This window comes from Delphinus delphis, chromosome 10, assembly GCF_949987515.2.
Source record: "Delphinus delphis chromosome 10, mDelDel1.2, whole genome shotgun sequence".
Taxonomy (NCBI): Eukaryota; Metazoa; Chordata; class Mammalia; order Artiodactyla; family Delphinidae; genus Delphinus; species Delphinus delphis.
In genome coordinates, this window is record NC_082692.2 from 76694463 (window position 1) to 76722376 (window position 27914).

At 47.0% G+C, this 27914-nt stretch overlaps 1 protein-coding gene across 3 annotated transcripts in view; it reads left to right on the forward strand.

Annotated features, from left to right (window-relative positions):
• PTPRG (protein tyrosine phosphatase receptor type G) overlaps positions 1-27914 on the forward strand; it is a 725910-nt gene that overhangs the window by 623788 nt on the left and 74208 nt on the right. For all 3 annotated transcript variants that reach the window (XM_060022819.1, XM_060022820.1, XM_060022821.1), the window contains one exon: positions 11576-11708. In XM_060022819.1, the coding sequence (XP_059878802.1) occupies positions 11576-11708 (133 nt within the window). The remainder of the gene's footprint in view (positions 1-11575; positions 11709-27914) is intronic.

The following is a 27914-nucleotide window of genomic DNA, read 5'->3' on the forward strand; positions in this document are numbered from 1 at the left end:
TGATTAGCCTTCTCAGAAGGTCATGTGGGCCTCTGTATGGACATCTGGGGAGGCAAGAACGGACACAGGGAGTAGAGTTAGGAGGTGATGGCAGTGGTGACTCGGACCACTGTGGTTTCTCCAGAGACAAGCGGTGGACCTGGAATTGCTTGTCAAGCTTGAGTGGTTTGGCCTCTGGGCTGGAGGCTCTGGCAAGTTGCATTCCCAGCCTGCTCCTCTTAAACATTTTTTTTGTCCACACTCCTGAAAAGTGTGGCTTGCTAAGAGCTTGGGTTGGGAGTGTTGATACCTTGAGAGACTGGTGAGGGTGGGGACCTGGGACGTAGTCCAAGTAAGCAGAAATGAGTCATTACAATGGGAGTCAAGTTCCAGAGTCCAAGGAAAGGGGAGAAGAAACAGGTGGTAAACCTGGGGTATTTCCACCTCCAGGTACGGGGCGTGCGGGTCTCAAGTTTCAACGCTGCAGGCATCTGAGCGTCTGCCATCTTGGCAGGGTAGCTCTGGAGTCAGATCCCTACAGTAGGCTCTGCCCTTTATTCACGCAGGGTCCTCAGGCCAGTCTTTGCCCAGAGTCTGTCTGTAAAGTGGGGATAGGCATAGCCCTTAGTGCCACAGGAGGTGCAGAGTCACCCTTGTCGGTGACAAGGAACGAGGAGCTTTCGGCAGCCCGAGGGCCACATGATGGCACTGGTGACTTAGGAGGCCCCTCATAGGTCCTTCTTCTGCAGTCATCCTTGGACATTAAAGAGCATGTGGAGACTGTGGTCCCCAATGAGCTGGCTTTAAAAATGACCTCCAGGAACTCCGCTCTGTCCCCAGCACTGGTGAATCAGAGCATCTTCCCTTGCCACCTTCATCTCAATGGGAACATCCACTCCTTCCCAAAGCCAAAAGGGATCTTCCTTTAGAATTCCAGGCAGTTCCAGGCAATTCCAGGTTGAGAGTAGTCGTGGGGATTGGTTAAGCCAGAGATTGGCAAACTTCTTCTGCAAACAGCCAGAGAGAGCAGACATTTTCAGCTTTGTGAACCATAGGTCTTTGCTGCAAGTGTGCATCTCTGCCAGGTAGCACGGAAGCAGCCAGGGCTGGTCTGTGCCCAGTGCTACCCAAATGGGCGGATGTGATTGGGTTCTGGTGAAACTCTGTTTACAAAAACAGGCAGTGGACCTCATTTGATTGGTGAGCTGTCATTTGCTGACCCCTGGTTTAAGCAGAAACGTGTGTACCCACTGGTGAATAAAAGATGTGAGTAACTTGAGGGTAAAACCCGAAAACCCTGCATTGTCCACGACCCCCAAGGTCTCACTTTGCTTCCATCCATCTCAGCCTTTTCTCCATCTGCCTCCTCCAGCTTGGTGTTTATTTTTTAAACGAAATCACTATCATTTTAATGTTAGTGGTGACTTCTTTGAAAGACTGTGGATGTACATTTGTTTAAATCTGTTCCACATTTATTTTTTCTTCGTGTTAAAAACAATTCTTTAAATCAATATTTAGTCTCTTTGAAAAAAGCGTTAACGTTTAAAGTTACAAACTGTGTTATATTTTTACCAGCATCTCAAAAAGGCTTGATGTTTGATAACATCTTTTCAAGTGCTATGAGTAGTAGCTTTAGTATTAACTTGCAGGGAAGGAGAAGAGGGGAATGCTTCTCTAGAAGAAGGGGCCGGCTCAGACACATGCAGAGATCAGGCAGGCGGTAGGCATGGTCCGTCCCTCAGGAGGCACAGCCCAGATGTGGTGTGGGCACCCTCAGATGCCTACTGGTGCAGTAAAATGTTCTCGGGATGGTACGTGGCCTGCCCCAGCAAAAGCATTTCAGGGTGGGCATTGTCTACAAACTCATCACTCAGTGCTGGGATTTTTCATTTTTCTTTCCTTAAAATCAGGGCTCCTTTTTCAGATTCAATCTTGGTCAGAACCCCATTATGTAAACACTCATTCACCGAAAGCTTGTTGACTGCCTTCTCGGGGTCAACTAAAGAGACAGTCCAGTTTAGGGGTCAGGAAAGTACAGTCTCCAGGCCAGAACTGGCCCCTGGCTGGCCTTTGTCCTGCCCCTGAGCTAGGAATGGACAGTGTTGGTCAGCGACTGAGGGCTGCTGTTCTGCTCTGAGCCAGAGTCAAGGGTGCTAAGCTCCAGCCACCCCACTCCTTTTGGGCAAACCCCACTCCTTTGGGCACCTCTTTGGAACTTTCAAGCTCTAAAGAAAACCTTTGACTATAAAAATAATTACATCACTGGTTAACATTCGTTCCATGCTGGTGTTGTCTGTGCTAAAAGCCAAAATGTGATGTCACTTAATCCCCCGGGAGGCCCGTGCTGTCCTTGTTGCCATTAGGCCGGTGAGGAAACTGAGGCTCAGACGGTTAAGGAACGTGCCCCGGGCAAGACGTGGCGAGACCGGGGGTCAGACATGGGCCCTGACTCCATCGTGGTGCTGCCTGCATCCCGCCTTAGGGGCTTGCTCCCTGAGTGGGCAACACAAGATGGTTTCAGGTGAAGTGTTAATTATTAAACGAGTATTTGAACGTGTACTTTTAAAAAGATACCATTTTTTAATTTACGGCACAGGTTCTCAACCAGAGTGATGATTTTGTTCCCCTTCCCTGCAGGGATATTTGGCAATATCTGGAAACACTTTTTGGTTATCATGACTGAGGAGGGGGCTGCTACTGGCATTTAGTGAGAGGAGACCAAGGCTGCTGCTAAACATCCTACAGGGCACAGACCAGCCCTGCAACAAAGAATGACCTGGTCCAAAGTGTTGATAGCACCATGGTGGAGAAACTATGATTTATAGTATTAACGTAAAGTTCCTTTTCAAAGTGTACTTGAGGGAAAAAATAGTAGTTAATTTAAGGTCAGAAAGAAGTAGCAATACAGGCTCATGAAGATAGGGCAGACATCATGAATGTGAAACTCAGCTGGGGTATATGGAGGTAGGAAAATGTTGCATACTTTATTCAAAATAAAATAGAACAGGCACTCGTATGGACTACCGTGGCAGTTTGCAGTCAGGTTTTTTGTGGGGAGAAGTTTTCTACGTAATTCTGCTTGCCCCGGGTCTTGGCTGTGATCTTCATGGGAGTGTTGGAAAGAACTAGCTCAGGTGCCCTGAAGGCACCCGTGTGATTTCGTTTCCTCCCGGGAAGTGTCTGGGTCCTTGGAAATTTCTGCCCCCCACTGAGTGACCTTTGAACTAGGACAGCCTGTGTATCTCTTAGTGCAGGCAACCACACCGCACCAAGAACACCGAGGTTTCCAAAGAGGCTGGGGTCAGGAATTCAGGCTGTAAGGAGTGGTGTGTTTGACGTGAGTCCTGACTGATGGCAGAGTCACGTGACGTTGCAATGACGTGTCTGTGGCGGTGATTTCTGGTAGATGAGGACCTGCCGTATATATGGGACTTCGAATTAAATTGGGATTTATCAAACGCCCTCAATTTTCCAGCACCTAATGGAAATACACATGACAGTTCCACTGTTGAGTCTGATTAAGTGAGCTCTGTGTGAAATGGTAAGGAGGGCTTATTGATGAGAACTCCTAGTGGTGATATAAATTGAAACACGTGACAGATGCTCTACATCCAGCTCAGACGTGGTAATCGGAACATGGAACCCGTGTCCCGTTGCAGGAGAATATATGTATTTGTAACCCACAGTCGTGTCTCTGGTTTAGCTAATGCCAGGGCTCCAGCAAATTAAGACACATTTTGTGGCCCTATAAAAAAGCGGCCGCCTGTTTACTTCACACCCATTAAGGGGGCTACCACGAAACCCCCAAACCAAAGCAAAACAGAAAATAAGGTGTTGGTGAGGATGTGAAGAAATGGGGACCCTTGTGCCCCGTTGGTGGGAATGTAAAGTGGAAGCCACTTGGGAAACAGTATGGAGGTTCCCCGCAAAATTAAAAATAGCATTACCATATGATCCAGCAATCCCACTTATGGGTATTTACCCAAGAGAATTGAAAGCAGAGTCTTGAAGAGATATTTGTACACTCATGTTCATAACAGCATTATTTATAGTAGCCAAGGGGTGGAAGCAACCCAAATGACTGATGAATAGATGAACAAAATGTGGTATACACCTATAGTGGAATATTATTCAGCCTTAAAAAAGAAGGAAATCGTGCCGCATGCTACAACATGGATGAACCTTGAGGACTTATTAGTGAAGTAAGCCAGTCCCCAAAAGATAAATATATATATATGGGTATGATTCCATATATATGTGTGTATATATATATATGAGTCCACTTAGGTGAGGTACCTAGAGTGTAGTCAAGTTGTAAGGCAGAAAGAAAGTAGGATGGTGGTTACCAGGAGCTGGGGTCGGGGTGTTGGGGAATTGCTGTTTAAAAGGTGCAGAGTTTCCGTTTTGCAGATGAAAAACAGGTTCTGGAAATCGATTGCACAGCAGTGTGATATGCTTACCCCTACTGAACTGTACTGTTAGACGTGGTTAAGACGGTGACTTTTCTGTGTGTTTTAGCACAGTTTTTTACAAAAACCAGCGCCTTAATTCACAGCTGCGGGTGGTTTTGAAGGAGTGGCCTTATCAGAGCAAATGCAGTCCCGTTGTGCGCGACTGAACCCGGCTGTAGATGTCTGAGTGTGCAGACATCTGCTCCTAATCTTTCTTGAAAAGTGAAAGAATCCTACTTTCCCCGAGTCCTGAGAGTGGCCTCTCAGATCCAAGCTCATTTTAGTCTTGACCACGTAGGGGTTCTTGTCCTGAAGCAGAAGTTGAGCCCTCACTGCGGGGTAGGAAGCGTTTCAGAAAGGTCCATCTGATGTCTCACTGCCTGTAGCATTTATAGTACATTGTACTCCGTTTTTATTTGCTTCTACTGGGATGAGAGCCAAGCCAGTAAAAGGCAAACAGCATTAATTCAGTGATGACATATGCCACTGAAAACTGTTTTTCTTTCTTTTTTTTTTTTTTTTTTTAATTTTTTGGAAAAAGCAGAACGGAGGCACTTTACGATTCTGGTGGATGTGGAAATAAAAGCTGGGAGGAGGGAGGGCTGTGGGGAGGTCATTAAACCCTCCCTCCCTCCCGCAGATGCTCAGAGAGGGTTAGGTATTAGACAGCATTTTGCCGGAAGTTTCCACTGGAAGCCATTTCTGAGACCGGCTCATTCTCTGAGTCCCGGCCCTGCCTGGCCTCACATCTTCTGACCCTCCTAGCAGCCCCTCATCCGCACATCACATCCATGGGGGGAGAGGGGGGTGTAAGTTGATACCTCCTTTCCATTTTTATCCTCTTACACACAGACCAGAAAGATGCAGCCCTGGAAAGAGTATGAAGAAGGTCCAAGTCCACAGAGAGGAAGGGCCCACGTTTATAGATGGAGCAACTGTCTGATTCGTTTCTAATTGGTTGAAAAATAAAATCTCTTTGAAAATAAATATGGAATTGGGAAAGCTGCCTGGTCAGAAGCAGCCTCTTCTCTCGAGCTGAATTAGTAATTTCAGAATCCTGGTCAGGAGTTTTATTAAACCATGATTTTTGCTTTTGATGATAAGGCCTTTGTCAAAGTCCCAGGTGTGTGTGTTGTTCTGCTGATTCATTAGGTCAGAGTGCCATCCTGCAGACAGAAATTCGACTGGCCAGAGGGAGCTGGCAGCAGGAGTCAGGAGTGAAGAAAGCAGGTCTGATGTGAGACATTAGGGAGCAGTGAGGACTGTGGCAAACTGATGAGCCATGCCCTGTCTTAGAGAGTGTGCTGCTTGGTTCTAGCTGATGTTTGCCATGTGGGAATTCAGACCTGTGTTGCTAGCCAGTTTTGAACATCTCCAGGAGAAGATTCCCTTTTTGATTTTTTTGTGAACTCTATTGTTTATTAAATCTTGGCAACTAACTCACAATTTAATTAATAACTCCCAGGGGAGGGGTGCCAAGCCAGACACATCTGTGGGCTGCCAGTTCACACAACCCATGGCAGGCAGGAATCAAAGGGCTAGGCCTGCTGGCAAAACCAAACCAGCTGGACAAATCAGAGATGGAGGCGAGAAGGAGGTGCATTAACCCAGAGGTCCTGCACTTGTCCTGGTGTCAGGATTCGGGCATCACAGAGAGAGGCAAACCTTCCAGGAGCAGGGTGGCCAGGCTCTGCTGGACCTTTCAGGAGGCAGCTGGGATACAAGTGAAGCTCTGAATAAAAGTGAGCTGCTCCTAACAGTTGGGAGCATCTAATTTTATCACAGTCAGCGCCGTTGCTTGGTTCCGTTGAAAGGAAGAACGAACGTTCTCTGGACGCGGGCACTGTGACCAGTCTGGCTTTCTGAGGATGCAGCCCGTGCAGTCACACAGCCCTGTGCTCAGAAGGCCCTGTGTTCGCCTTCATGTTCTGCTGTCGTTTCTTGAAACTCTTTCATAATTTCTGATCAAGACGCCCTGTGATTTCGTTTTGCATCTGGCGCAATCTGCTTTGCACAGATTATCTCATTTCATCCTTCGAAGTCCCTTGAGAGGTGAGCGTTATCATCTGTTTCCCTTTGACAGAGGAGCGACCAGAGGCTCAGAGACAGGCAGTCACTTATCCCAAGTCACACAGCTAGAAAGGCCTAAGCCAGAATTTGTAATCAGGTCTGCCTGACTCTGAAGGGCAGGATGTTGGTTTCTCTGAAAAGCTGATAGTATGTTCTAGTCTCTGGGGGCCTTGGCGTGGGGAAGATTGTCAGGAGACTGAAGCAAAGGAGGAAGAGAGTGTATACCCAGCTCAGGCGGCATGTTAGGTGTCCCTAGTAGCTTCTGGTAGTTCACTATTTGATCCTGCTTTCTCCTTTGAGGGCCTGCTGGGCCACAGATTGAGTCAGGCAGTGGGACAAGCATCTCTCCTGAAGGATGGCAAGAAGCGTAGTGCAGTCTTGTCTCAGGGCAGACTTTGAGGTACTGTCTCTTCGCTGGCGGTCTCCTCACAGGCAGCCCCCTGCTGCTGATGCCCGTAGAACCCATCTGAGGTTCTGTGTGGTTGCCACCCATGCCCTCATTTATTCCAGGGGGATTCCGATTCAGCAGACACCCGATGAGCACTCAGCATCTGCCTGGCGCCGTGCTAGGGTGTTGAAGAGGGAGAGGATGCTGGTGGTGATGGTGATAATTAGTGATGCTGTGGGTGGTGGGTGGGGATGGTGATGACCGTCATCACAGTTGATAATGTTAACCAGGTCCTATGGTTGCCAGGCAACATGCGAAGTGTTTTATTGCATTAGCTCGTGTAATCCTCGCGCCACCCACGAGGTAGTGAGCAATATTATTATTTCCACTTACAGATGAGGAAACTGAGGCCCAGAGAGGTTAAGTAACTTGCCCAGAGTTGCATAGCTAGTAGGAAACAGAGCTTTATTACTGTTCTATATACAGAGAAGATCAGCCCTGCTTTGGGGGACCTTACAGTAAGTAGTAAAAGGGCACTTGTAGGGCTTCCCTGGTGGCGCAGTGCTTGAGAGTCCACCGGCCGATGCAGGGGACACGGGTTCGTGCCCCGGTCCGGGAAGATCCCACATGCCACGGAGCGACTGGGGCCGTGAGCCATGGCCGCTGAGCCTGCGCGTCCAGAGCCTGTGCTCTGCAACGGGAGAGGCCACAACAGTGAGAGGCCCGCGTACCGCCAAAAAAAAAAAAAAAAAAAAAAAGAGCACTTGTAATTGAGCGTGATGCGTGCCGTAAAAGAAGTTGCACAGTGACAACCACCGTGACGAGAATGAGAGTATTTACTTAGCATTTGCTCAATGCCGGGCACACGTCTAAGCGTTCTACGTGCATCTTAAGTTTTCCCACCACCTCTATGAAGTAGGTTTTTTTATCCCATTTTATAGATGAAGAACTCCAGGCCTAAACTGATTTAAGTTATTGGTTAGAGGTCACGTAGAAGGTGGCAGAGCCAGGATTTGAACCTGTGATCTTTACTCTGCCCTCCAGAGCACAGACCGAGGGTCTGAGGAGGCTTCACAGAGAAGGTGACACCTGAACCAGGACTGAGGAATGAAGAGGAGCTTCTGAGGGCGGGGTGGGAAAGGTGTTCCTGGCAGTGAGATCAGCAGGGACAAAGGCAGAGAGGTGGGCCCATGGCCCAGCATGGTCACTGGGTGGGTGGGTGTGACCGGAACCCATTGCAGGGGGCGCAGCAGGTGATGATGGGGCGGGAGGAAGGCCCACTCGTGAAGGGTTTTGCGGTCCCTGAGGGCAGTGTGGGATTCCTCAGGAGAGTGACAGGCACAGATTCCACATGACTGTGTGGCCATGGAATGAAATTCCAGGCTCCTGGTACTGCGAAGACAAAGCAGTACTGTGTATTTTAACATGAACTCGGCTTTCTCATGCCCGCATGGAAATCCAGGAGCACTCCTATATTTGCCTGACCTTTATGTAAAAGACCCGGGCAAATCCGGCTGCCGGTCATTAGTCCAGGCCGAGATTAAAGTGCTGTCAGAATCATTTCCTTAGGTCTCTGTCTCACACTGCAAGCTGTTGCCAGCCTGAGTTTCCTCCATAGAAACCGCCACTTCGGGGGCTGTCCAGAGAAGGATTTCTGATGTGTTCATTACTCCATCCCCTCACAAAAACGACAACAAAAAACCTTACACATGGGCTTCCCTGGTGGCGCAGTGGTTGGGAATCCACCTGCCAATGCAGGCGACGCGGGTTCGTGCCCCTGTATGGGAAGATCCCACATGCCGCGGAGCGGCTGGGCCCATTGAGCCATGGCCACTGAGCCTGCGCATCCGGAGCCTGTGCTCCGCAATGGGAGAGGCCACAACAGTGAGAGGCACGCATGCTGCAAAAAAAAAAAAAAAAAAAAAAAAAAAAAAAAAAAACCTTACACAGCGCCATGAAATATTAGAAAGAGAAGTAGCTCAGTGGGGAAACCTGAGGGACAATTTTGGCGAAGGGTCCTTTTCAGTGATTGAGGATGAGAAGGACCTGGGGTTTGCATTCGGTCTCCTCCCCGTAGCTGCCTGCTGTGTAGTAGCTCAGGCAAGAATCCTTTTCTGTAAGAAGGCAAGGAAAGAAATAAGACCCTGGGTATGCAGGGGCTTCCCACGGTGGATAGCGAGTTCCTTGGACGTGTGGCCTGTAATGTCATCCCTCCTGCCATATTTTCCATTAACAGGACCACCCGGGCTTGGGGATTCCCCACTGCCAGCCAGATTATTAGCTAGCTGGGCTGCCCCCTGCTGGAGCCCTGCAAAATTATCCTCATTTGCAACTGTGGTTTTTGCCGCACGTGTGTTTACACATTCTAACCCAGTTAACTCATACCACGTAAGAGCTACATAATCAAAATCCCATAAATTCCTAATTAAAATCCCTGCTTTATCTAAAAATACAAGAACAATGGGGGAAAGTGTGGCTGGCGGCCAGAGCTTTGCAATTAAAGCATTATATCGCGGGACAGACTGCACATCTGATGCTGGTCTGCCTCAGCTTACAATACTGCAGTGATTTCCACTGCAAGCCCTGGGGGCTAAAAGCGGTGCCCGTAATTCAGCCTACAGACCCTGGCTGAGGTGGCCTCCAGCGCTCCATCTTGGCGGCCCCCTTGTTCTCCTACCCGCCCCCACCCCCCCCCACCCCCCCCGCTTCAGTGCACTCTCTCCAGAACACATCTGCCCTTGCCCTTGGCCTGGCTAACTCCCCTTCATCCTTCAGCTCCCACCCGAACGTCAGGAAGCCTCCAGAATTCCTGGGCTAGGACAGCTGTTCCCCTGTACCCGTTGTGCTTCCCCTGGCATCACTTTCATTTCATTCTAATTGCTTGGTCATGTGTCTGCTTCTCCCCCTGTAAATTCCTGCCCCACGGGCACAGGGTTGTTCCTGTCTGATGTTCTGCTGCATCCGCCTCCCGTAGCACCGTGCCTGACACACAGTCGGGGCTTGACAGATAGCTGCCTGATGAAAAATTGTGGAGCGAGGGATATCGAGAAATGGGCTGGCACAGTCAGGAAGGCAGTTTATAAACCGCCGGCTGCCCTGCTGTGATTTTTAATCAGAGTGTGCCTCACTTGCCTGCCTCTGTGTCTTTTTACCTGTGAGCTGGGCATAAATCTGGCCCTGCCTGTGCATGAAACAAAGGAGAGCATCAAGGTCCAGTACGTTCGAGGAAACCCAGTAAAAACCCTGTAACCCGTTTCTGCTTCACTCCAGGTCTTGCCTCCTTAGCAGTCTCCTCCCAGGGACAGTTATCTCTTTCCTGCTCAGCCCACCTCCTCTCTCTTGGAAGCGCAGCCTGATTAGCCCTGCATTTAGTCCATCCAGCAGACGGACGCTTGCGGCTGGCTGCAAGCTGGCCTCGTTTCTGCAGAGCAGGAGGAAACCTTGCTGAGCACGGGTCAGCCTGCAGCCAGCTGGGGATGATTCCGTGGGCTTCTTGCGGTCACAGTGAACCTTCGCTTTCTCGCCGCGTGCCTCTCGTGACCGTCTCTGTGTACCTGGGCTCTTTCTTCCCAGCCCCGCACCGCATCTGAGCTTCATCCGGGCTACCTGGAGATTTCCAGGTGTTGACTCCACAGTTCAAGAGACTAGGTTCTCACTTGAGGCTGCTGGGGACTTGTGAAGATCCTCGGGGCCTGAGAGAGACAGGAGGAGCTGCTGGGGTAAGAGGCACTGGCTGACCCGAGAGAATCCTGGACCATTTCACAAGCTTCCCCGGTTAACCCCTGCACCGGCTGCCGTTGAGTAGCCAATGTGCACTCGCAGGACAGTGAGGCGTGGCGGCCGGTCCGAGAGCTTTTAGAAGGATGGGGAGAGGGGACGGCTGGGAGATGAGATCAAAGGAAAAGCTTTTGAACCATATTTGAGGAGAAACAGGATCTCTGGGGATCTGGGTGGTGGGAACTGGTAGGCAGAGGAGTCTGGGTGCTCCTTCTGGGATGTGCGGTTGCTCAGACTTGGAGTGGTTGAGATTCTGGGGTGAGAGTACCATTGCCTTAGCTTGAGTCCTGCCCCTCCGCTTGGCCAGGAGCCTAGGGGGGCCCACACTTGGACAGTTGTGCCACCAGGACTGTCTTTTGGGGAGAGGTGGTCTCCCACAGCAGAAATGGGTGCAGTTACTAGAGGAAGGGGTAACAGATGCTAAGCAGACAAAGAAAGACATACCCATTGTGGTCACAGCCGTCATCTTAGTAAAACCCATCGCTGCCTCCACCCCTCCTGCCTTGGCAAACCTGCAAGGCTCCCCCGCCTCTTTGCACAAGCAAGTTTTGTGCGACATTCCGACTTGAGCACATTCGTTCAGTGTATCCAAAGGCCGCTCAGGGACGGTAAGGTTCTTGGAGTGAGGCTGGGTCTCTGTCTTCCGTGCAACTCTTCTTAACAACATCTTGAACGCTACCTGCAAATCCATCCCACTGGCGATTACAGGATGCAGCCTGCAGCACAGGTCCCATGTGGCTTGGGACTCGGTGGGAAGCAGCGTGGGCTGCAGGTTGCCCCTCGTCACCAGGTAGCCTTGTTCTCCAGAAACCACCCAAAACTGGAGCAGAAATCCCCATCGCACTCTGGCTCCCCAGCGCCCCCCCTCGGCTAGCCTCTGCCCTCTAACTGGCGTGGTTTCTCTTTGCAGCAGAAAAGAACACCTCGGGAATGATAAGCCGCCCTTCTCCAGGGAGGATGGAGTGGATCGTCCCTCTGATTGTGGTGTCAGCCTTGACCTTCGTGTGCCTCATCCTCCTCATTGCTGTACTGGTTTACTGGAGGTGAGTCAGCCAGGCAGCCCTGACACAGAGGGTGTGGGCGTGGGGTTGTGCTGTCAGCATGCTGCCCTGGCGGGGGGTGGCTGGCCCGAGGGGAGGGGAAGCCCACGGCCTCTTCATTCAGAAAGGTAAGGTAGCTGGAGTGTTTCCTGGTGTCGCCACCTGGGAGATCCGCTTTATCTGCAAGAAGCCGGTGGGATAGAGCCACTACTGAGATGAAGGCGCTCATGATGGGTTTCTAGGATTGAGTGCCAAAGAGGCGATTGCTTGGGAATCAGGGAGATCCGGGTTCAAATCCCAGGCCTGCTACTTGCTGGCAACAAATCCCATTTCCACTCTGAGCTTCAGTTCCTAAACCTACAAACGGAGTTAATAAGTTTCATAGCATTTCCAGTTTCCCTGAGACCGTGCTTCGCTTTGTCGTATCCGCATAATAGCTCCTCTTGACCTGAAAATTTTTTTCATAGCCCTTTGCTGAAAATTCGGTGATAGGAAAACGTTTATCATGTTATGTGGCATTTAATAGACACAGGATAAAGATGGCTGATGGCAAGTCATCCTTATGTTAGCATCATCCTTGAACTGGTTCTCACTGCTTCCCACGGGAAGCCTGCTTGCAGCTCCTATTTAAAAGTTGTGTGTTTTTTCAGCTACACTCTCTCAGCCAGTTTAACTGAGTGAAGCAGGCTTGGCCCACGCGGCTGGCCTGGCTGCCTTCACCTGTCAGACTGATGTAGGAAGCTTCTGCCCTTTAACAAGCTTCATCAGTGATGAATACGTGTCATATTTCCCTCCCTCCCTCCCTTCTTTCCATTCATTTGATGAATTTTGAGCCCCTGTGGTGTGCCAGACACTCTTCTCTCATGGAGCTTACATCTTAGTGGGGGAGACAGGCAATAAATAAAGCAAACGAGGTGGCGGTAAGTGTATAATGGAGAAAACTAAATCTGGAAAGCAGAGGGGGGATGCTGAGGCTTAGCGGTGAGCGGGCAGAGTGGTTAAGGAAGGCCTACCTGGCGAGTGGTATTTGTCCAAAGACCTAAAGGAGGAAGGAGTCAAATGGGCTCCACCTGGGGCATGTTCCAGGCAGAGGAAACAGCATGTGCAAAGGCCCTGAGGCAGGAGTGCGCCTCGTATGTTCCAGGAATGGCCAAGAGGTGTGGCTGGAGCAGGTGAGAATGGGAGAGAGTGGTAGGAAAGGGCATCAGGAAGAAACAGGATGGAAGGGAGTTGGGTCAGGGACTGCTTTGTGGGCCATTGTAAACACATTGCCTTTGACCCTAAGAGAAGTACTGTTTGGTAGAGAAGTGTTGTGATCTAACTTCAGGATTACTTGGCTGTGCTGCAAAGACCACTGCAGAGGAGCAAGGGGCAGAAGCAGAGAGACCAGGTAGAAGACTACTGAACTGGTCCCGGAAGGAGTGATGGTGTCTCCCGTGAGGGCAGCAGTGCAGGTTGTAGAACTGATTGGATATAGATACATTCTGAAGGTGGGATCAACAGATTGCCGACAGATTGGCCTGTGTCCCTAGGTCTGTTTTCAGTTGGAAAGAACAAGAGAAGAAGGAAGCGTTCATCCGAGGCTCCCCCAGGCGTCTAACTATAGCTGCGTTAGTGCTACAGACCAGCTAGATGATGGGTTATATTGTGTTTCAGGGTGAGCCTGGAAACACTAGACTCACCTCCATGCCGTCCTTTCTCCAGGACAGTGGTTTGCAAACAAATAGTTGTCTGGAGCCTGTTAGTAACTGGGAGGCTGCCTAACGTGGGTTGAACTGAGCACAGAGAGGGAACGAAAGGCCTGCCTGCCCTCCTCTTGGCTCCTTTTGGTGCCGTGTGGTTTTAGTTGCAGACTCTCCCCACAAAGGAACACAGAGAACCCACAGCTGCCCCTGGCTGGGTAACCCTAGCAACCCCAGTGTGGAAAAGTTCCTGTTCCAAATAGTTCTAGCAAAAACCTCAGGGTTGTTTCTGGTTGGCCCACCTTGGCTCTCTGCCTACCTGAGAACGGATCACTCTGACCAAAGCAGACCGTGGACGTTTGGCGAAGCAGACGTGTTGAGGGCAAGCTGCTTACAGGAAGGGGCTGTGTAATGTCATAAAGAGAGCTTTCAAGACCCTTACATTCAAGGTGTTTTTTCCCATTAGAAATTCACACTGTTTATATTTTTGACAAACTCAGTGAGTCTGAATCAAAACTATAGGGCTCTTTTCACTGCAATTGCAACGGGTTCATGAAACCGTTGGAAGTGAAAGCCGAGGACTCTGAATTGTTTCTCCACTAGCGTCCCTTGCACGATGTGGGTGTTTGCTGATGTTCACAGAGTCCTTTTTGAGCACCAGCTGCTGTGCCAAGCTCTCGCCAGGCCCCATCTCCTGGGATCCTTACGACACGTTTGTATGTTCCCATCCCCATATTAAAAGTAAGGGGCAGAAGCTCGGGGTGGGGCGCGTGACTCGTGAAGGGTTCTGCAGGCAGTGGTGGGCCCTGGTTTTGAACACAAGATGTCTTCAATCTAGAATCCATGAACTTTTTGAACCCCTGAGATACGTACCTGGTACTGCACTGAATCCTGTGGAGGCGGAGCGTGCTGGACGTTCAGCTCTGAGTCACGTGGACTTGGGGTCCGTGGGCCTGTTGTGCCAGTGCCTCACCGTTAGGCTCGGCTGCTTTCTTTGACCAGGGAAGGGAAAGGGAACCAGCATTTGTTGAAATGCCTGCCGTGGGCGCAGGAGTGTGCATTGTTCTCATCCACTCCTGGCCAGAACCATTTCTGTTGCTGCTGACAGAGAGACACCTCTTCCAAACTGCCTTAAGCACAGGAAAGAAAGAGCTGGTTGATGCGTGACGTTGGATGTTCCGGAGCATCAGGCCCAGCTCTTTTCGAAAGACAGAACAAGGAAAACGGGGCTCGGCATGTGCTGTGAGCCTCTTTCTCTCTCCCTCTGTCTCTGGGATCTGCACTTTCTCTGTCTGTCTGGTCTTTTCTCTTGGGGAGGCCCTCTGACTGTTTCCACATGGTGGCCTCTGGCCCATGTTGGACTTACATCCCCCCATCCCAGTGGAAAGGGAATTGCTCTCCTCCAGTAGTACCAGTTTAACCCCAAGGTGGCAAGTCTTAGAACTGACTCGGGGTATTTGCCCGTCCCCAGAGCCCTCTGGCAGCCAGCGGAGATGAAGACTTGTCAGGCCTGGGTCTTACATTTAACTCTGGAGCCCAGAAACGAGGACGTTGTCCTCGAAACCACATGCACTGAAGGTGGACAAGGGGTGGTTCCCCAAAGGACCATCAAGACCCAGAGAGGCGACTGGATGCAGGTGCTAGGCAGACAGAAGAGGGCAGTGCCCCTCCAAAAGCTGAGAAGTCGGAATCAAGGAGGGGAGGGATTTGCACTAAGAAAAGAGAATTCAGACTTGGATAGCAGGGCAAATGCGCGTGTAAATAGCCGGAAAGAAACAAGGCAGGCGTGTGAGCTCAGCGCGGCCAGCCTGGGGTTCTCACTAGGACTCTGGTGTCACACGTGTGTGTGTCATGCCCTGGAAAAATGAGGGGTGCTTTCAATCCTGTCTCAAGTGCAGGATTATTAAAGAGTGCATGCAGGAGTTTAGAAGGTTCAGCTCAGAGTTCTGCTATGGAATAATAAAGCTATTTTACTCTTCTGTGGGCATTGGAGCCCCTTGCAGCTCCCATTCGGCAAGCGCTTGTGGAGTTCCTGCCGCACGCTGTGCTGGGCCTGGTGATTTAGGGTTCATGGCCCTTCCCTCAAGGCCCTCACGGTCCCCTGGGCGACGCAGTCAGGGAAACAAAGACTACGGCGAGTGTACGGACAGCAGTGAGCCCAAGTTGCTGTGACAGCACGCAGGCAGGACTTGCAGCAGGCCGGGGGGGCGGGGTGGAGTCAGACAAGGCTCCCTGGGGGAGCTGAGGCATGAGCTGGGCCTTGAAGCACAGCGGTCCCCAGCCAGTGAAGGAGGTGTGGCGCTGGAGAGAGAGAACCCAGCCTCTCGTAAGCAGGCACCTGTGGTTCAGTGTTGCTGGAACAAAGCATGAGGACAGGAGGGGCCCGATCACGAAGGCCCCGATGCCACTGTCATATCCTGAGAGTGATGGAAACGTATGAAGGGCCAAAGCTGCGAGAGGGCAAGACGAAAAGCGGCAAACACTGGGAAGTGAAGTACGAACACGGGCCAGAGTCAGACAGCCTGGATTTGGGGCCAGGCATTACCAGTCCCTCACCGTGTGGGTCGCCTTAGAGCATATATTTCTAACGGGAATGTGATCATCCCCAAAGCGGTGAAAATGGGTTTGGGGAAGGTGAAAAAACTTTTTGTATATCAAGCATAGATACACACACACACACACACACACACACACACACACACACACGTATCTAGTACATACACAGATATGCAATTTGTCATTGATATTAAAATTTCATTGGGAGGGTGTGATTAGGGAAAAAAAGTCTATAAAGGCCCCTTAGGGGAGGTGCCTATGAAAAAAAGGGGGAGAAACACTACCTTAGACAAGACTCCTCCATCACCTTCAGCGTCCTCCTCTGCAAAATAGAGTTAAGAAATGTGCCAGTGAGTTCATGTGAGGATTAGGTCTGAGCACCAGGAAATGTTCATTCCATTCCCCGGCAGATGGTGAATATCAGATCCCTGACTGTAGAGAAAAATACAAATTCAATTCTGGGTCCTGCTGTGCCTAAAGAGAAGTCATTGTTCTCGAATAAAGAAAATCAGGTTTACAGATCTAAACAGATGCTGTCCCGGACATGTAATCATATCATAGGACTGCACACAATTCCCAATTATATGTTCACTGCTTAACACATGGCTTGAAAATAACTTTCGGAATTTCCTTCTAGAATTCCTTCTTTTGCGTGATCTCAGTTGTGCAAAGTACTTATCCTAGAAATAGCTGAAAGTTGCCTGTTGGGAGCTAAGGATAGTAGAAATGTAGGTGAACCTACCGAGCAGAACCACTTTGGGCCAAAAAAGGGGAGTGCGGGGCTTCCCTGGTGGCGCAGTGGTTGAGAGTCCCCTGCCGATGCAGGGGACACGGGTTCATGCCCCGGTCCAGGGAGATCCCATATGCCGCGGAGCGGCTGGGCCCGTGAGCCATGGCCGATGAGCCTGTGCATCCGGAGCGTGTGCTCCGCAACGGGAGAGGCCACAACAGTGAGAGGCCCGCGTATCGCAAAAAAAAAAAGGGAAGGGCGACCATAAAGCTAATGATTGGTTTGGGTGATACTCTTAATGGGCTTGCAGACAATTCCAGAGGAGCTCACCCTAAGTAACTAAAGATGTGACCCCACCCACGGCCCTGTCCCTTCCGAAACAACACTGAGGCAGGGTGGTCAGCCTGGGCAGTGCTGGCATCAGCTGCTGGAGCTGCTGCAGGAGATACCCCCACCCCACCCCCCCGCCACCCAGCGGCGTAACCACACGAAGCTGAGTCCTCACCGTGTGAAGTCTGAGGGGGGTTGGGCAGCCCTTTCCCACCTGGGGTGGAGAAAAAATTGATAGAAAAATCGACGAGCCACCTAGCTTTCAACTGCACGGCCCGGGAGTGTAATCCTCCACTCCTGTTTGCTCCCCATTGGCCACAGATGGCCCCTCAGCCCCAAGGACACGCGATAAGTTGGGGAGCGCACTGATATTCGTGGAGCACAGCCAGAAGTATCCTTAAATATTTAGGCCCTTTGGCATCATTGGGTTAAGAGTATGTTTCCTGAAAGGGACCTCTTTGGAGGCCAATTGTTAGTCTCATTACATCACATTTGGCCAAAACTAAAAAATATAGGTAGAGACCTCGTATATTTCTGGTCGACTGGAAGATATACAGAAGTCCTTTAGGGAGCTATTTGAGCAGCATTTTTACAGGCAGCAACATGAGTTTGTGGGAGTTTAGTTTGAAATACGGTTGGCTGAGATGTTACAGGTAAGGTCTCTCTCCGAGTCTCCTCGCAAATGTCTGCCTTGAAGAGATGTAGTAAAATCATAACAATGCAGAAGGTGCTGTAAAGCTAGGAAGAAACATGCAGAGCGTTTTGGCACCAGGGTCAGGGCGGTGGGACAGCTAATAAAGATAAAATCAAGGAAAAATCAATGAGCACTTACCACTTGCCTCCTTTTATAAGTGGTGCCCCGTGTGTGCCTTTTAAATAGTGTAACCCATACCAACATGCGACGGTGCAGAGCTGTAATCGTTTCAGTTGAAATGAGGGAGAAGAAATCAATTCAGTACTTTTTAAAGTGTGCCATTTTGGCCCTGTTCCCGAAGATGGTAACAAAACGCACCTTTTGAATGACTACAGTCAGAAAGGCCGTTCCAAGAGCTCCAGCCCCCCGTCTCACCAAGACAAGCTGTTATATGGCATTAATGTGCTGACGTTCTTGAAAAAGACTTGGAGCAGCACAGCTGCTGCCACTCAGAAGAGGAAATTTTGGAGAAGGTTTCTTTGCGATTTTCATAATTTGAGGTTGATGCTGGGAAAAGAGCTCTATACAGGGTGTCCAGTCCGTATGCTGGGGCATGCAACTTGTTTATTTATTAACTTGTTCCATAGAATACCTTAGCAACTGTGAGCGAGACATGAGCGTCCACTTCGAATTGTCAGTATTGTGAAGATATTTTTAATTCTTTTTTTTCCTGTACTCTTGAGGAAAATTGCTTTGAAGGTACCTCTTCTCTCTCTGATGAGCAAAGAAAGTCTTACCCTGACATGGCTTCATATATCTTAAGGCCTGAACAGCCAAGAATCTCTTCTTGAGTATTCACCATAATACACATGTGCTAAGCGGATTGACATTCGAATCCTTGGAATTATTACATCCATTTTGCAGATCAGAAAACTGAGGCTTGGTAAAATCATAAGTCACAGTGTTAATCTTTGGTGGATCCTGGATTTGAACCTAGCCACTCTGACTTCATTGCCCACTGTGTTAATCATTACATTGTTTTGCCTAGACGGGGAATAGCTTGTCTGGAGGCATTTACTTCCTTCCACAGCCTGTTTTTGTAGCACATGTTTGTGTGTTGAAAAGATCCTATGTTTTGGATTTGCCAAAAACACAAAGGAGAAAAGTTGAGGACCAACTATATGTATTTTCAAGTGTTTTAGAAGCCAAATAGATTTTGATGTTGAATAATATCACCTGTCTGTTCTGTTCTTAGTTCCAGCTAATCAGTGCTATCGTACCTTGATGACAAATTGAGCATCTTATTGACCGTAATTCTAGCTTGGGAAAGAACTTTCCAGAAGTATAAAACAGCTTTTCTTCTCACACTCAGATAGGGCTGAGCTAACTACACAGACTCTGGAACAGAAAATGGAAACTCAAAGTGGGAATTGTAACATCTAACCCAGGTTTGTTGCAGTTTGGTATTAGAAGGATTTCACTTTCTGATCTGAGAAATTCACATCCCTCTTCAGCCCATGACTGAGCCGTCTGCATATTCCGTGGTAAATCAGTCAACACCAATTTAGCTTCATAGGCAGATAGAAGAAGGTCTCTCTTTTACTCTCATCTTTAGATGTTCAGAAATTTTGCCCTCTGTTGGTGTCTCCTCATTAAGAATGCTGTTCATGAAATCAAGTGCATTGTGTTGACACTGCAATTTTTCTCTTCCCTGGATGTTCGGGGGAGACAGCGTAGTAAATAGGAAGGGACACAAACCACAAATGTGTGTGGGTTTTGAGTTGGCATAACCGAGCCTCTGGTACACAGACAGATGCGTGTCAGGTCAAGTGTGGGCAGGCGCTAACACCCTTCTTGATGGAGGAATGGCAGACCACGTGTGCCCAGCGGAGCTCGCATCCCTCCTGGATTCCACAGTAGCAGCCGTGACACTCAGAGCTGCTGTGAGCCGGGCACACACTCTGCGCCCATCTGCTCTAGCAGCGGGCGCTTCCGTGCGTGCTCTCTGATGACTGGATTTGGTTTAGATGTTTGCCCTCCCCCCCTCCGCCCCAGGAAAGTCACAAAGGAGATGGTGTAATAGCAGTGATACCTCCCATGCGCGTGACTGTGGACAGATAGCAAGGGGGAAACATTGTCAATCACGACAGTCAATGATGGTGAATTAACATGAAGCAAACATGACATGACTTAATCCTCACAGCAGCCATGGGTGGTGGCCAAGGTGGCGGGGACTGCATCACCTTCTTCCAAGGGAGAAGACAGTGTCCGGAAGCGGGGACTTGCCCAGGATCACAGGCTAGTATGTTTGGGAAGTACAGTTGACCTCTGAACAAGGCATCTTTGAACTTCAGGGGTTGACTTATACTCGGATTTTTTTTCAGCAGTCAGCACGACAGTACTATACGACCTGTGTTTGGTGGAATCCATGGCCTCACAGATGTGGAGGAAATGTGAATATGAGGGCCAACTACATTATATGCAGATTTTCGACTGTGCAAAGGTCGACACCCTAACCCCCATGTTGTTCAAGAGTCAGCTGTATTCACACCTAGGGCTTTGTTTTGTTTTGTTGACCTAAGACCCTTCACAGCTGGCTCGTGTATTCCTTCCTTCATGTGTTCATTCAAAGACATTTCTCAAGCATCTAGTTTGTGTTGGGCACTGGAGATGCTGCGAGGAGACGGAATTCCTGTCTCAAGGAGCGTGTAGGTTAATGGAGGAGATGAGCAGGTAAACAAAGGTTATCCCAGATAGAGGTCAAAAACTGGCGGCCTCCAGGTCTGTTTTATGTAGCTGACTTCTTGTTTTTTTGGGTTTTTTTAAACATTCCCTCCCTCCCTCCCTCCCTCCCTCCCTCCCTCCCTTCCTTCCTTCCTTCTTTCCTTCCTTCCTTCCTTCCTTCCTTTTTTGGCTGTGCCATGCAGCACACAGGATCTTAGTTCCCCTACCAGGGATCGAACCCGTGCCCCCTGTAGTGGAAGCGTGGAATCTTAACCACTGGACTGCCAGGGAAGTCCTGACATCTTGTTTTTTAAAATCTGAATTATTTTGAAAATAGGAAGATTTTGCTTAAAACCCCAGCTGTCTGGGTTCTCGTGATCAACAGGGAGATCGACATCACTGTTCTCACATCCCCTCATGGCACTAGTAGGCTGCACAGAGCCAACTGGTCCCCTGCTCGCCAGTCTGCCCGTCTCTGCCCTTCACTTAAATGTGCATTCTTCTATGCAAAATAAAGTCCACTTTTGTGGGCAGGCTCAGATTCTTTCTGAGGGGATTTGGGGCACATACACAGGCATTGGGTCAGACCAAGCTGCTTTTCTGTATCTCTTGTGAGGGAGGGCATGAGAATCAAAAGATGGGTTTACATGCAATTCAAGTCTAGAAAAAGCCAAGCTTCCCAGTCGTACTTTTTGGTGGCTTTGTGTGATCACCTTTATCTTTTCTGTAAACAGACCACTCACGGGGCCGCCTGTATTCTGGGCATGATTCTTTCTTTTATAAACTGGTAAACTGCCCATGTCACTCATCTCTCTGGGGAACCTGTACCTGTAGGTATAGTTCAAGAAGGTTTTTTTTTTTTAATCATTAGGAATAACTGTTACAATCCAGCTCGGCAAAGCCTGACAACGTGTGGAGCCAGTGGGGAGAAGAATGCACATTTCATGATGCCGAAACGTGCTTGCCTCGGAGGGTTGAGTTTCTGATGACATGGTGGTGTCTTGCTCTGAGATGCTAAAAGCATGGGGGTAGGGAGCCTCTAGAGACCGCAGCTGTTCCTGAAGATGGGCAGCTATTTTTTTCTTTCTCTGGGCAGCTCTGTGCAGGGAGATCTGGGTCACGTGGGCGATCCTAGGCAACTTTTGCTCAATAACTGTTTCCCAAATGGCTACTCAGGGGCCTTTCAGAATTCAGAGAACCGTCCGTTGTTATAGTAACCGGCCCCCTGCTGTCTAGTTGGCCCTGAGATGCCAGTTGAAGCTCTTAGAACCAGGGAACGTGTAGTCACTTAGACAAAAGCAGGGAGAGATTCACCACTAAAGGTTGCCATTTAAACACTATGATACTTAAAAGACAGGATGCACTCTGTTGAGAAGTGAATGGATACATTTTTCAGCCAAGCTGGCTTTTCAGGAAAAGGGAAACTCCTTATAATATTCAGTCTCTGCTACATAACCAACCCCTTTCTTTGGATTTCTCTGAATTAAGTGTCCTCTCTCCCAGGGCTGATCGGGTCTGTCCTGTCGGGTTGCTCAGGTAGCCCCCTCGATTATTCAGGATGTTAGTTTTATGGCATTTGCTTCTCAGCGGAGTGTTGTCAGTTTACAGGGTGGTAGTTTGAAGCGCCTGTGATTGTGTGTGAGGAGAAACTGCGGAGATAGCCGGCTCCGCTCCAAAATTCCCGAGTGAGTCTGGCAGAATTCAGAGTAGGGCTAAGGGTTGAGAGGAAGTCTAAATATTTTAGGAAGCTGCAAATTTCAAGTTCTTATGAAAATTTGCAAAAACACTCCACACACTCGTGATTTCCTCGGATTAATGTTGGTAGCCGCGCTGAGTATGTGCGTGGTTTTGAGGACAGTTGTTGTAGTTGCAGAATGTACTCAATAGAGGGAGACAAGAAGTTCTGAATTACAGCACCCTCCCCTTCCCTTCCTCACCCCGACACTTTTTAATCATTTTCCCAAGTTTTGATTCCTCCCTAATTTGGTTTCTGCGCCAAGCACTTTTACCCAACTTGGAGTCTAATAATTAACAAAATAAATGAAAGCTTGTATTAAGGGAGAAGAAAAACCTAATAGTTGAGAATTAGAGGATGTCTCTTCCTAGAAGTAGAAAACCACCAAGTAAATCAGAAGTTAACAAATGTTCTTTGAAATCACATAACTTGAATTCAGAGTTCTGCATGGGATTCATGAGAACTTCTAAAAAAGAGAACCTTCCTATATCGGAGTTAATCTTTACTGTTCTATCAATGGAGTTTGGAAAGAATAGGAATCCTTTCAGTGTGAAATGCTATAGCCCAGGTGGTTTGGGGATTAAATATAATTAAATGAACATTTTCCAGTATGACAGAAGTGCATCTTTCAAATGCTAGAGCCAAGTCTCCAATTCTCAGGTCATTTAAGTTTTAAGGGGAAACGAAATATCGGACTTTATATTTGGTAATAACTTGCCAACTGCTACCTCCACCTTATCTGAGGAGCCCTCGTACTGTTCCACCATCTGTATTGTGAATCAGGAAAGTGTTTGTCCGGAGATGAGAGGCACGCATGGGGAAAAGGCAAAACCCCGGATTGGTCTAACAGCACCGAATTCAGAGAAATTTGTGGCAGAAGGGAGGTTCAAACGGTACCAAATAGATTCCTCCCAAGTTCTATTTATTCCAATGGTATTTTAAGCCATCCTGTTTGCAGGGGAGCTTGTCAAAAGTGGAAGGACCAGAGGTCATTCTTGGGTTGGTGATATCTTTTTTTAATTTTTTTTAACATCTTTATTGGAGTATAATTGCTTTACAATGGTGTGTTAGTTTCTGCTTGATAACAAAGTGAATCAGCTATACATATACATATATCCCCGTATCTCCTCCCTCTTGTGTCTCCCTCCCACCCTCCATATCCCAACCCTCTAGGTGGTCACAGAGCACCGAGCTGATCTTCCTCTGCTATGTGGCTGCTTCCCACTAGCTATCTGTTTTACATTTAGTAGTGTATATATGTCCATGCCACTCTCTCATTTATCCCAGCTTACCCTTCCCCCCCCCATGTCCTACAGTCCATTCTCTACATCTGCGTCTTTATTCCTGTCCTGCCCCTAGGTTCTTCAGACCTTTTTTTTTTTTTTAGATTCCATATATATGTGTTAGCATACAGTATTTGTTTTTCTATTTCTGACTGCACTCTGTATGACAGACTCTAGGTGCAACCACCTCACTACAAATAACTCAATTTCGTTTCTTTTTATGGCTGAGTAATACTCCATTGTATATATGTGCCACATCTTCTTTATCCATTCATCTGTTGATGGACACTTAAGTTGCTTCCATGTCCTGGCTATTGTAAATAGAGCTTCAGTGAACATTGTGGTACACGACTCTTTTTGAATTATGTTTTCTCAGGGTATATGCCCAGTAGAGGGATTGCTGGGTCATATGGTAGTTCTATTTTTAGTTTTTTAAGGAACCTCCATACTGTTCTCCATGGTGGCTGTATCAATTTACATTCCCACCAACAGCTCAACATGTTCCCTTTTCTCCACCCTCTCCAGCATTTATTGTTTCTAGATTTTTTGATGATGGCCATTCTGACTGGTGTGAGGAGATACCTCATTGTAGTTTTGATGTGCACTTCTCTGATGATTAGTGATGTTGAGCATCCTTTCATGTGTTTCTTGGAAATCTGTATATCTTCTTTGGAGAAATGTCTATTTAGGTCTTCCACCCATTTTTGGATTGGGTTGTTTGTTTTTGATATTGAGCTGCATGAGCTGCTTGTAAATTTTAGAGATTAATCCATTGTCAGTTGCTTAATTTGCAAATATTTTCTCCCATTCTGAGGGTTGTCTTTTCGTCTTGTTTATGGTTTCCTTTGCTCTGCAAAAGCTTTTCAGTTTCATTAGGTCCCATTCATTTATTTTTGTTTTTATTTCCATTACTCTAGGACGTAGGTCATAAAGGATCTTGCTGTGATTTATGTCATAGAGTGTCCTACCTATGTTTTCCTCTAAGAGTTTTATAGTGTCTGGCCTTACATTTAGGTCTTTAATCCATTTTGAGTTTATTTTTGTGGACGGTATTAGGGAGTGTTCTAATTTCATTCTTTTACATGTAGCTGTCCAGTTTTCCCAGCACCACTTATTGCAGAGACTGTCTTTCCTCCATTGTATACTCTTCTCTCCTTTATCAAAAATAAGGTGACCATATGTGCCTGGGTTTATCTCTGGGCTTTCTGTCCTGTTCCATTGATCGATATTTCTGTTTTTGTGCCAGTACCATACTGTCTTGATTACTGTAGCTTTGTAATATAGTCTGAAGTCCAGGAGCCTGATTCCTCCAGCTCCACTTTGCTTTCTCGAGATTGATTTGGCTCTCCCTAGTCTTTTGTGTTTCCATACAAATTGCGCAATTTTTTGTTCTAGTTCTGTGAAAAATGCCATTGGTAGTTTGATAGGGACTGCATTGAATCTGTAGATTGCTTTGAGTAGTATACTCATTTTCACATTATTGATTCTTCCAATCCAAGAACATGGCATATCTCTCCATCTGTTTGTATCATCTTTAATGTCTTTCATCAGTGTCTTACAGTTTTCTGCATACAGGTCTTTTGTCTCCTTAGGTAGGTTTATTCCTAGGTATTTTTTTCTTTTCGTTGCAATGGTAAATGGGAGTGTTTCCTTAATTTCTCTTTCAGATTTTTCATCATTAGTGTATAGGAATGCAAGAGGTTTCTGTGCATTAATTTTGTATCCTGCTACTATACCAAATACATTGATTAACACTAGTAGTTTTCTGGTAGCATCTTTAGGATTCTCTATGTATAGTATCATGTCATCTGCAAACAGTGACAGCTTTACTTCTTCTTTTCTGATTTGGAAACATTTTATTTCTTTTTCTTCTCTGATTGCTGTGGCTAAAACTTCCAAAACTATGTTGAATAATAGTGGTGAGAGTGGACAACCTTGTCTTCTCCCTGATCTTAGAGGAAATGCTTTCACTTTTTCACCATTGAGAATGATGTTCGCTGTGGGTTTGTCATATATGGCCTTCATTGTGTTGAGGTAAGTTCCCTCTATGCCTCCTTTCTGGAGGGGTTTTATCGTAAATGGGTGTTGAATTTTGTCAAAAGCTTTTTCTGCATCTATTGAGATGATCATATGGTTTTTCTCCTTCAGTTTGTTAATATGGTGTATCACATTGATTGATTTGCATATATTGAAGGATCCTTGCATTCCTGGGATAAACCCCACTTGATCATGGTGTATGATCCTTTTAATGTGCTGTTGGATTCTGTTTGCTAGTATTTTGTTGAAGATTTTTTCATCTATGTTCATCAGTGATATTGGCCTGTGGTTTTCTTTCCTTGTGACATCTTTGTCTGGTTTTGGTATCAGGGTGACGGTGGCCTCGTAGAATGAGTTTGGGAGTGTTCCTCCCTCTGCTATACTTTGGAAGAGTTTGAGAAGGATAGGTGTTAGCTCTTTTCTAAATGTTTGATAAAATTCACCTGTGAAGCCATCTGGTCCTGGGCTTTTGTTTGTTCGAAGATTTTTAATCACAGTTTCAATTTCAGTGCTTGTGATTGGTCTGTTTATACTTTCTCTTTCTTCCTGGTTCAGTCTCGGAAGGTTGTGATTTTCTAAGAATTTGTCCATTTCTTCCAGGTTGTCCATTTTGTTGGCATATAGTTGCTTGTAGTAATCTCTCATGATCCTTTGTATTTTTGCAGTGTCAGTTGTTACTTCTCTTTTTTCATTTCTAATTCTATTGATTTGAGTCTCCTCCCTTTTTTTCTTGATGAGTCTGGCTAATGGTTTATCAATTTTGTTTATCTTCTCAAAGAAGCAGCTTGTAGTTTTATTGATCTTTGCTATCGTTTCCTTCATTTCTTTTTCATTTATTTCTGATTTGATCTTTATGATTTCTTTCCTTTTGCTAACTTTGGGGTTTTTTTGTTCTTCTTTCTAGAATTGCTTTAGGTGTAAGTTTAGCTTGTTTACTTGAGAGGTTTCTTGTTTCTTGAGGTAGGATTATATTGCTATAAACTTCCCTCTTAGAACTGCTTTTCCTGCATCCCATAGGTTTTGGGTCATCGTGTTTTCATTGTCATTTGTTTCTAGGTATTTTTTGATTTCCTGTTTGATTTCTTCAGTGATCTCTTGGTTATTTAGTAGTGTATTGTTTAGCCTCCATGTGTTTGTATTTTTCACAGATTTTTTTTCCTGTAATTGATATCTAGTGTCATAGCGTTGTGGTTGGAAAAGATACTTGATACAATTTCAATTTTCTTAAATTTACTGAGGCTTCATTTGTGACCCAAAATATGATCTATCCTGGAGAATGTTCCATGAGCACTTGAGAAGAAAGTGTATTCTGCTGTTTTTGGATGGAATGTCCTATAAATACCAATTAGGTCCATTTTGTTTAATGTATCATTGAAAGCTTGTGTTTCCTTATTTATTTTCATTTTGGATGATCTGTCCATTGGTGAAAGTGGGGTGCTAAAGTCCCCTACTATGATTGTGTTACTGTTGATTTCCCCTTTTATGGCCTTTAGCATTTGCCTTATATATTGAGGTGCTCCAGTGTTGGGTGCATAAATATTTACAATTGCTATATCTTCTTCTTGGATTGATCCCTTGATCATTATGTAGTGTCCTCTTTGTCTCTTGTAATAGTCTTTATTTTAAAGTCTTATTTTGTCTGATATGAGAATTGGTACTCCAACTTTCCTTTGATTTCCATTTGCGTGGAATGTCTTTTTCCATCCCCTCACTTTCAGTCTGTATGTGTCCCTACGTCTGAAGTGGGTCTCTTATAGACAGCATATATACGGGTCTTGTTTTGTATCCATTCAGCCAGTCTGTGTCTTTTGGTTGGAACATTTAATCCATTTACATTTAAGGTAGTTATCGATATGTATGTTCCTATTACCATATTCTTAATTGTTTGGGGTTTGTTATTGTAGGTCTTTTCCTTCTCTTGTGTTTCCTGCCTAGAGAGGTTCCTTTAGCATTTGTTATAAAGCTGGTTAGGTGGTGCTGAATTCTCTTAGCTTTTGCTTGTCGGTAAAGGTTTTAATTTCTCCGTCAAATCTGAATGAGATCCTTGCTGGGTAGAGTAATCTTGGTTGTAGGTTTTTCCCTTTCATCACTTTAAATATGTCCTGCCACTCCCTTCTGGCTTGCTGAGTTTCTGCTGAAAGATCAGCTGTTAACCTTATGGGGATTCCCTTGTGTGTTATTTGTTGTTTTTCCCTTGCTGCTTTTAATATTTTTGTTTGTATTTAATTTTTGATAGTTTGATTAATATGTGTCTTGGCACGTTTCTCCTTGGATTTATACTGTATGGGACTCTCTGTGCCTCATGAACTTTGGTGGCTCTTTCCTTTCCCATGTTAGGGAAGTTTTCAACTATAATCTCTTCAAATGTTTTCTCAGTCCCTTTCTGTTTCTCTTCTTCTTCTGGGACTTCTATAATTTGAATGTTGATGAGTTTTATGTTGTACCAGAGGTCTCTGAGACTGTCCTCAATTCTTTTCATTCTTTTTTCTTTATTCTGC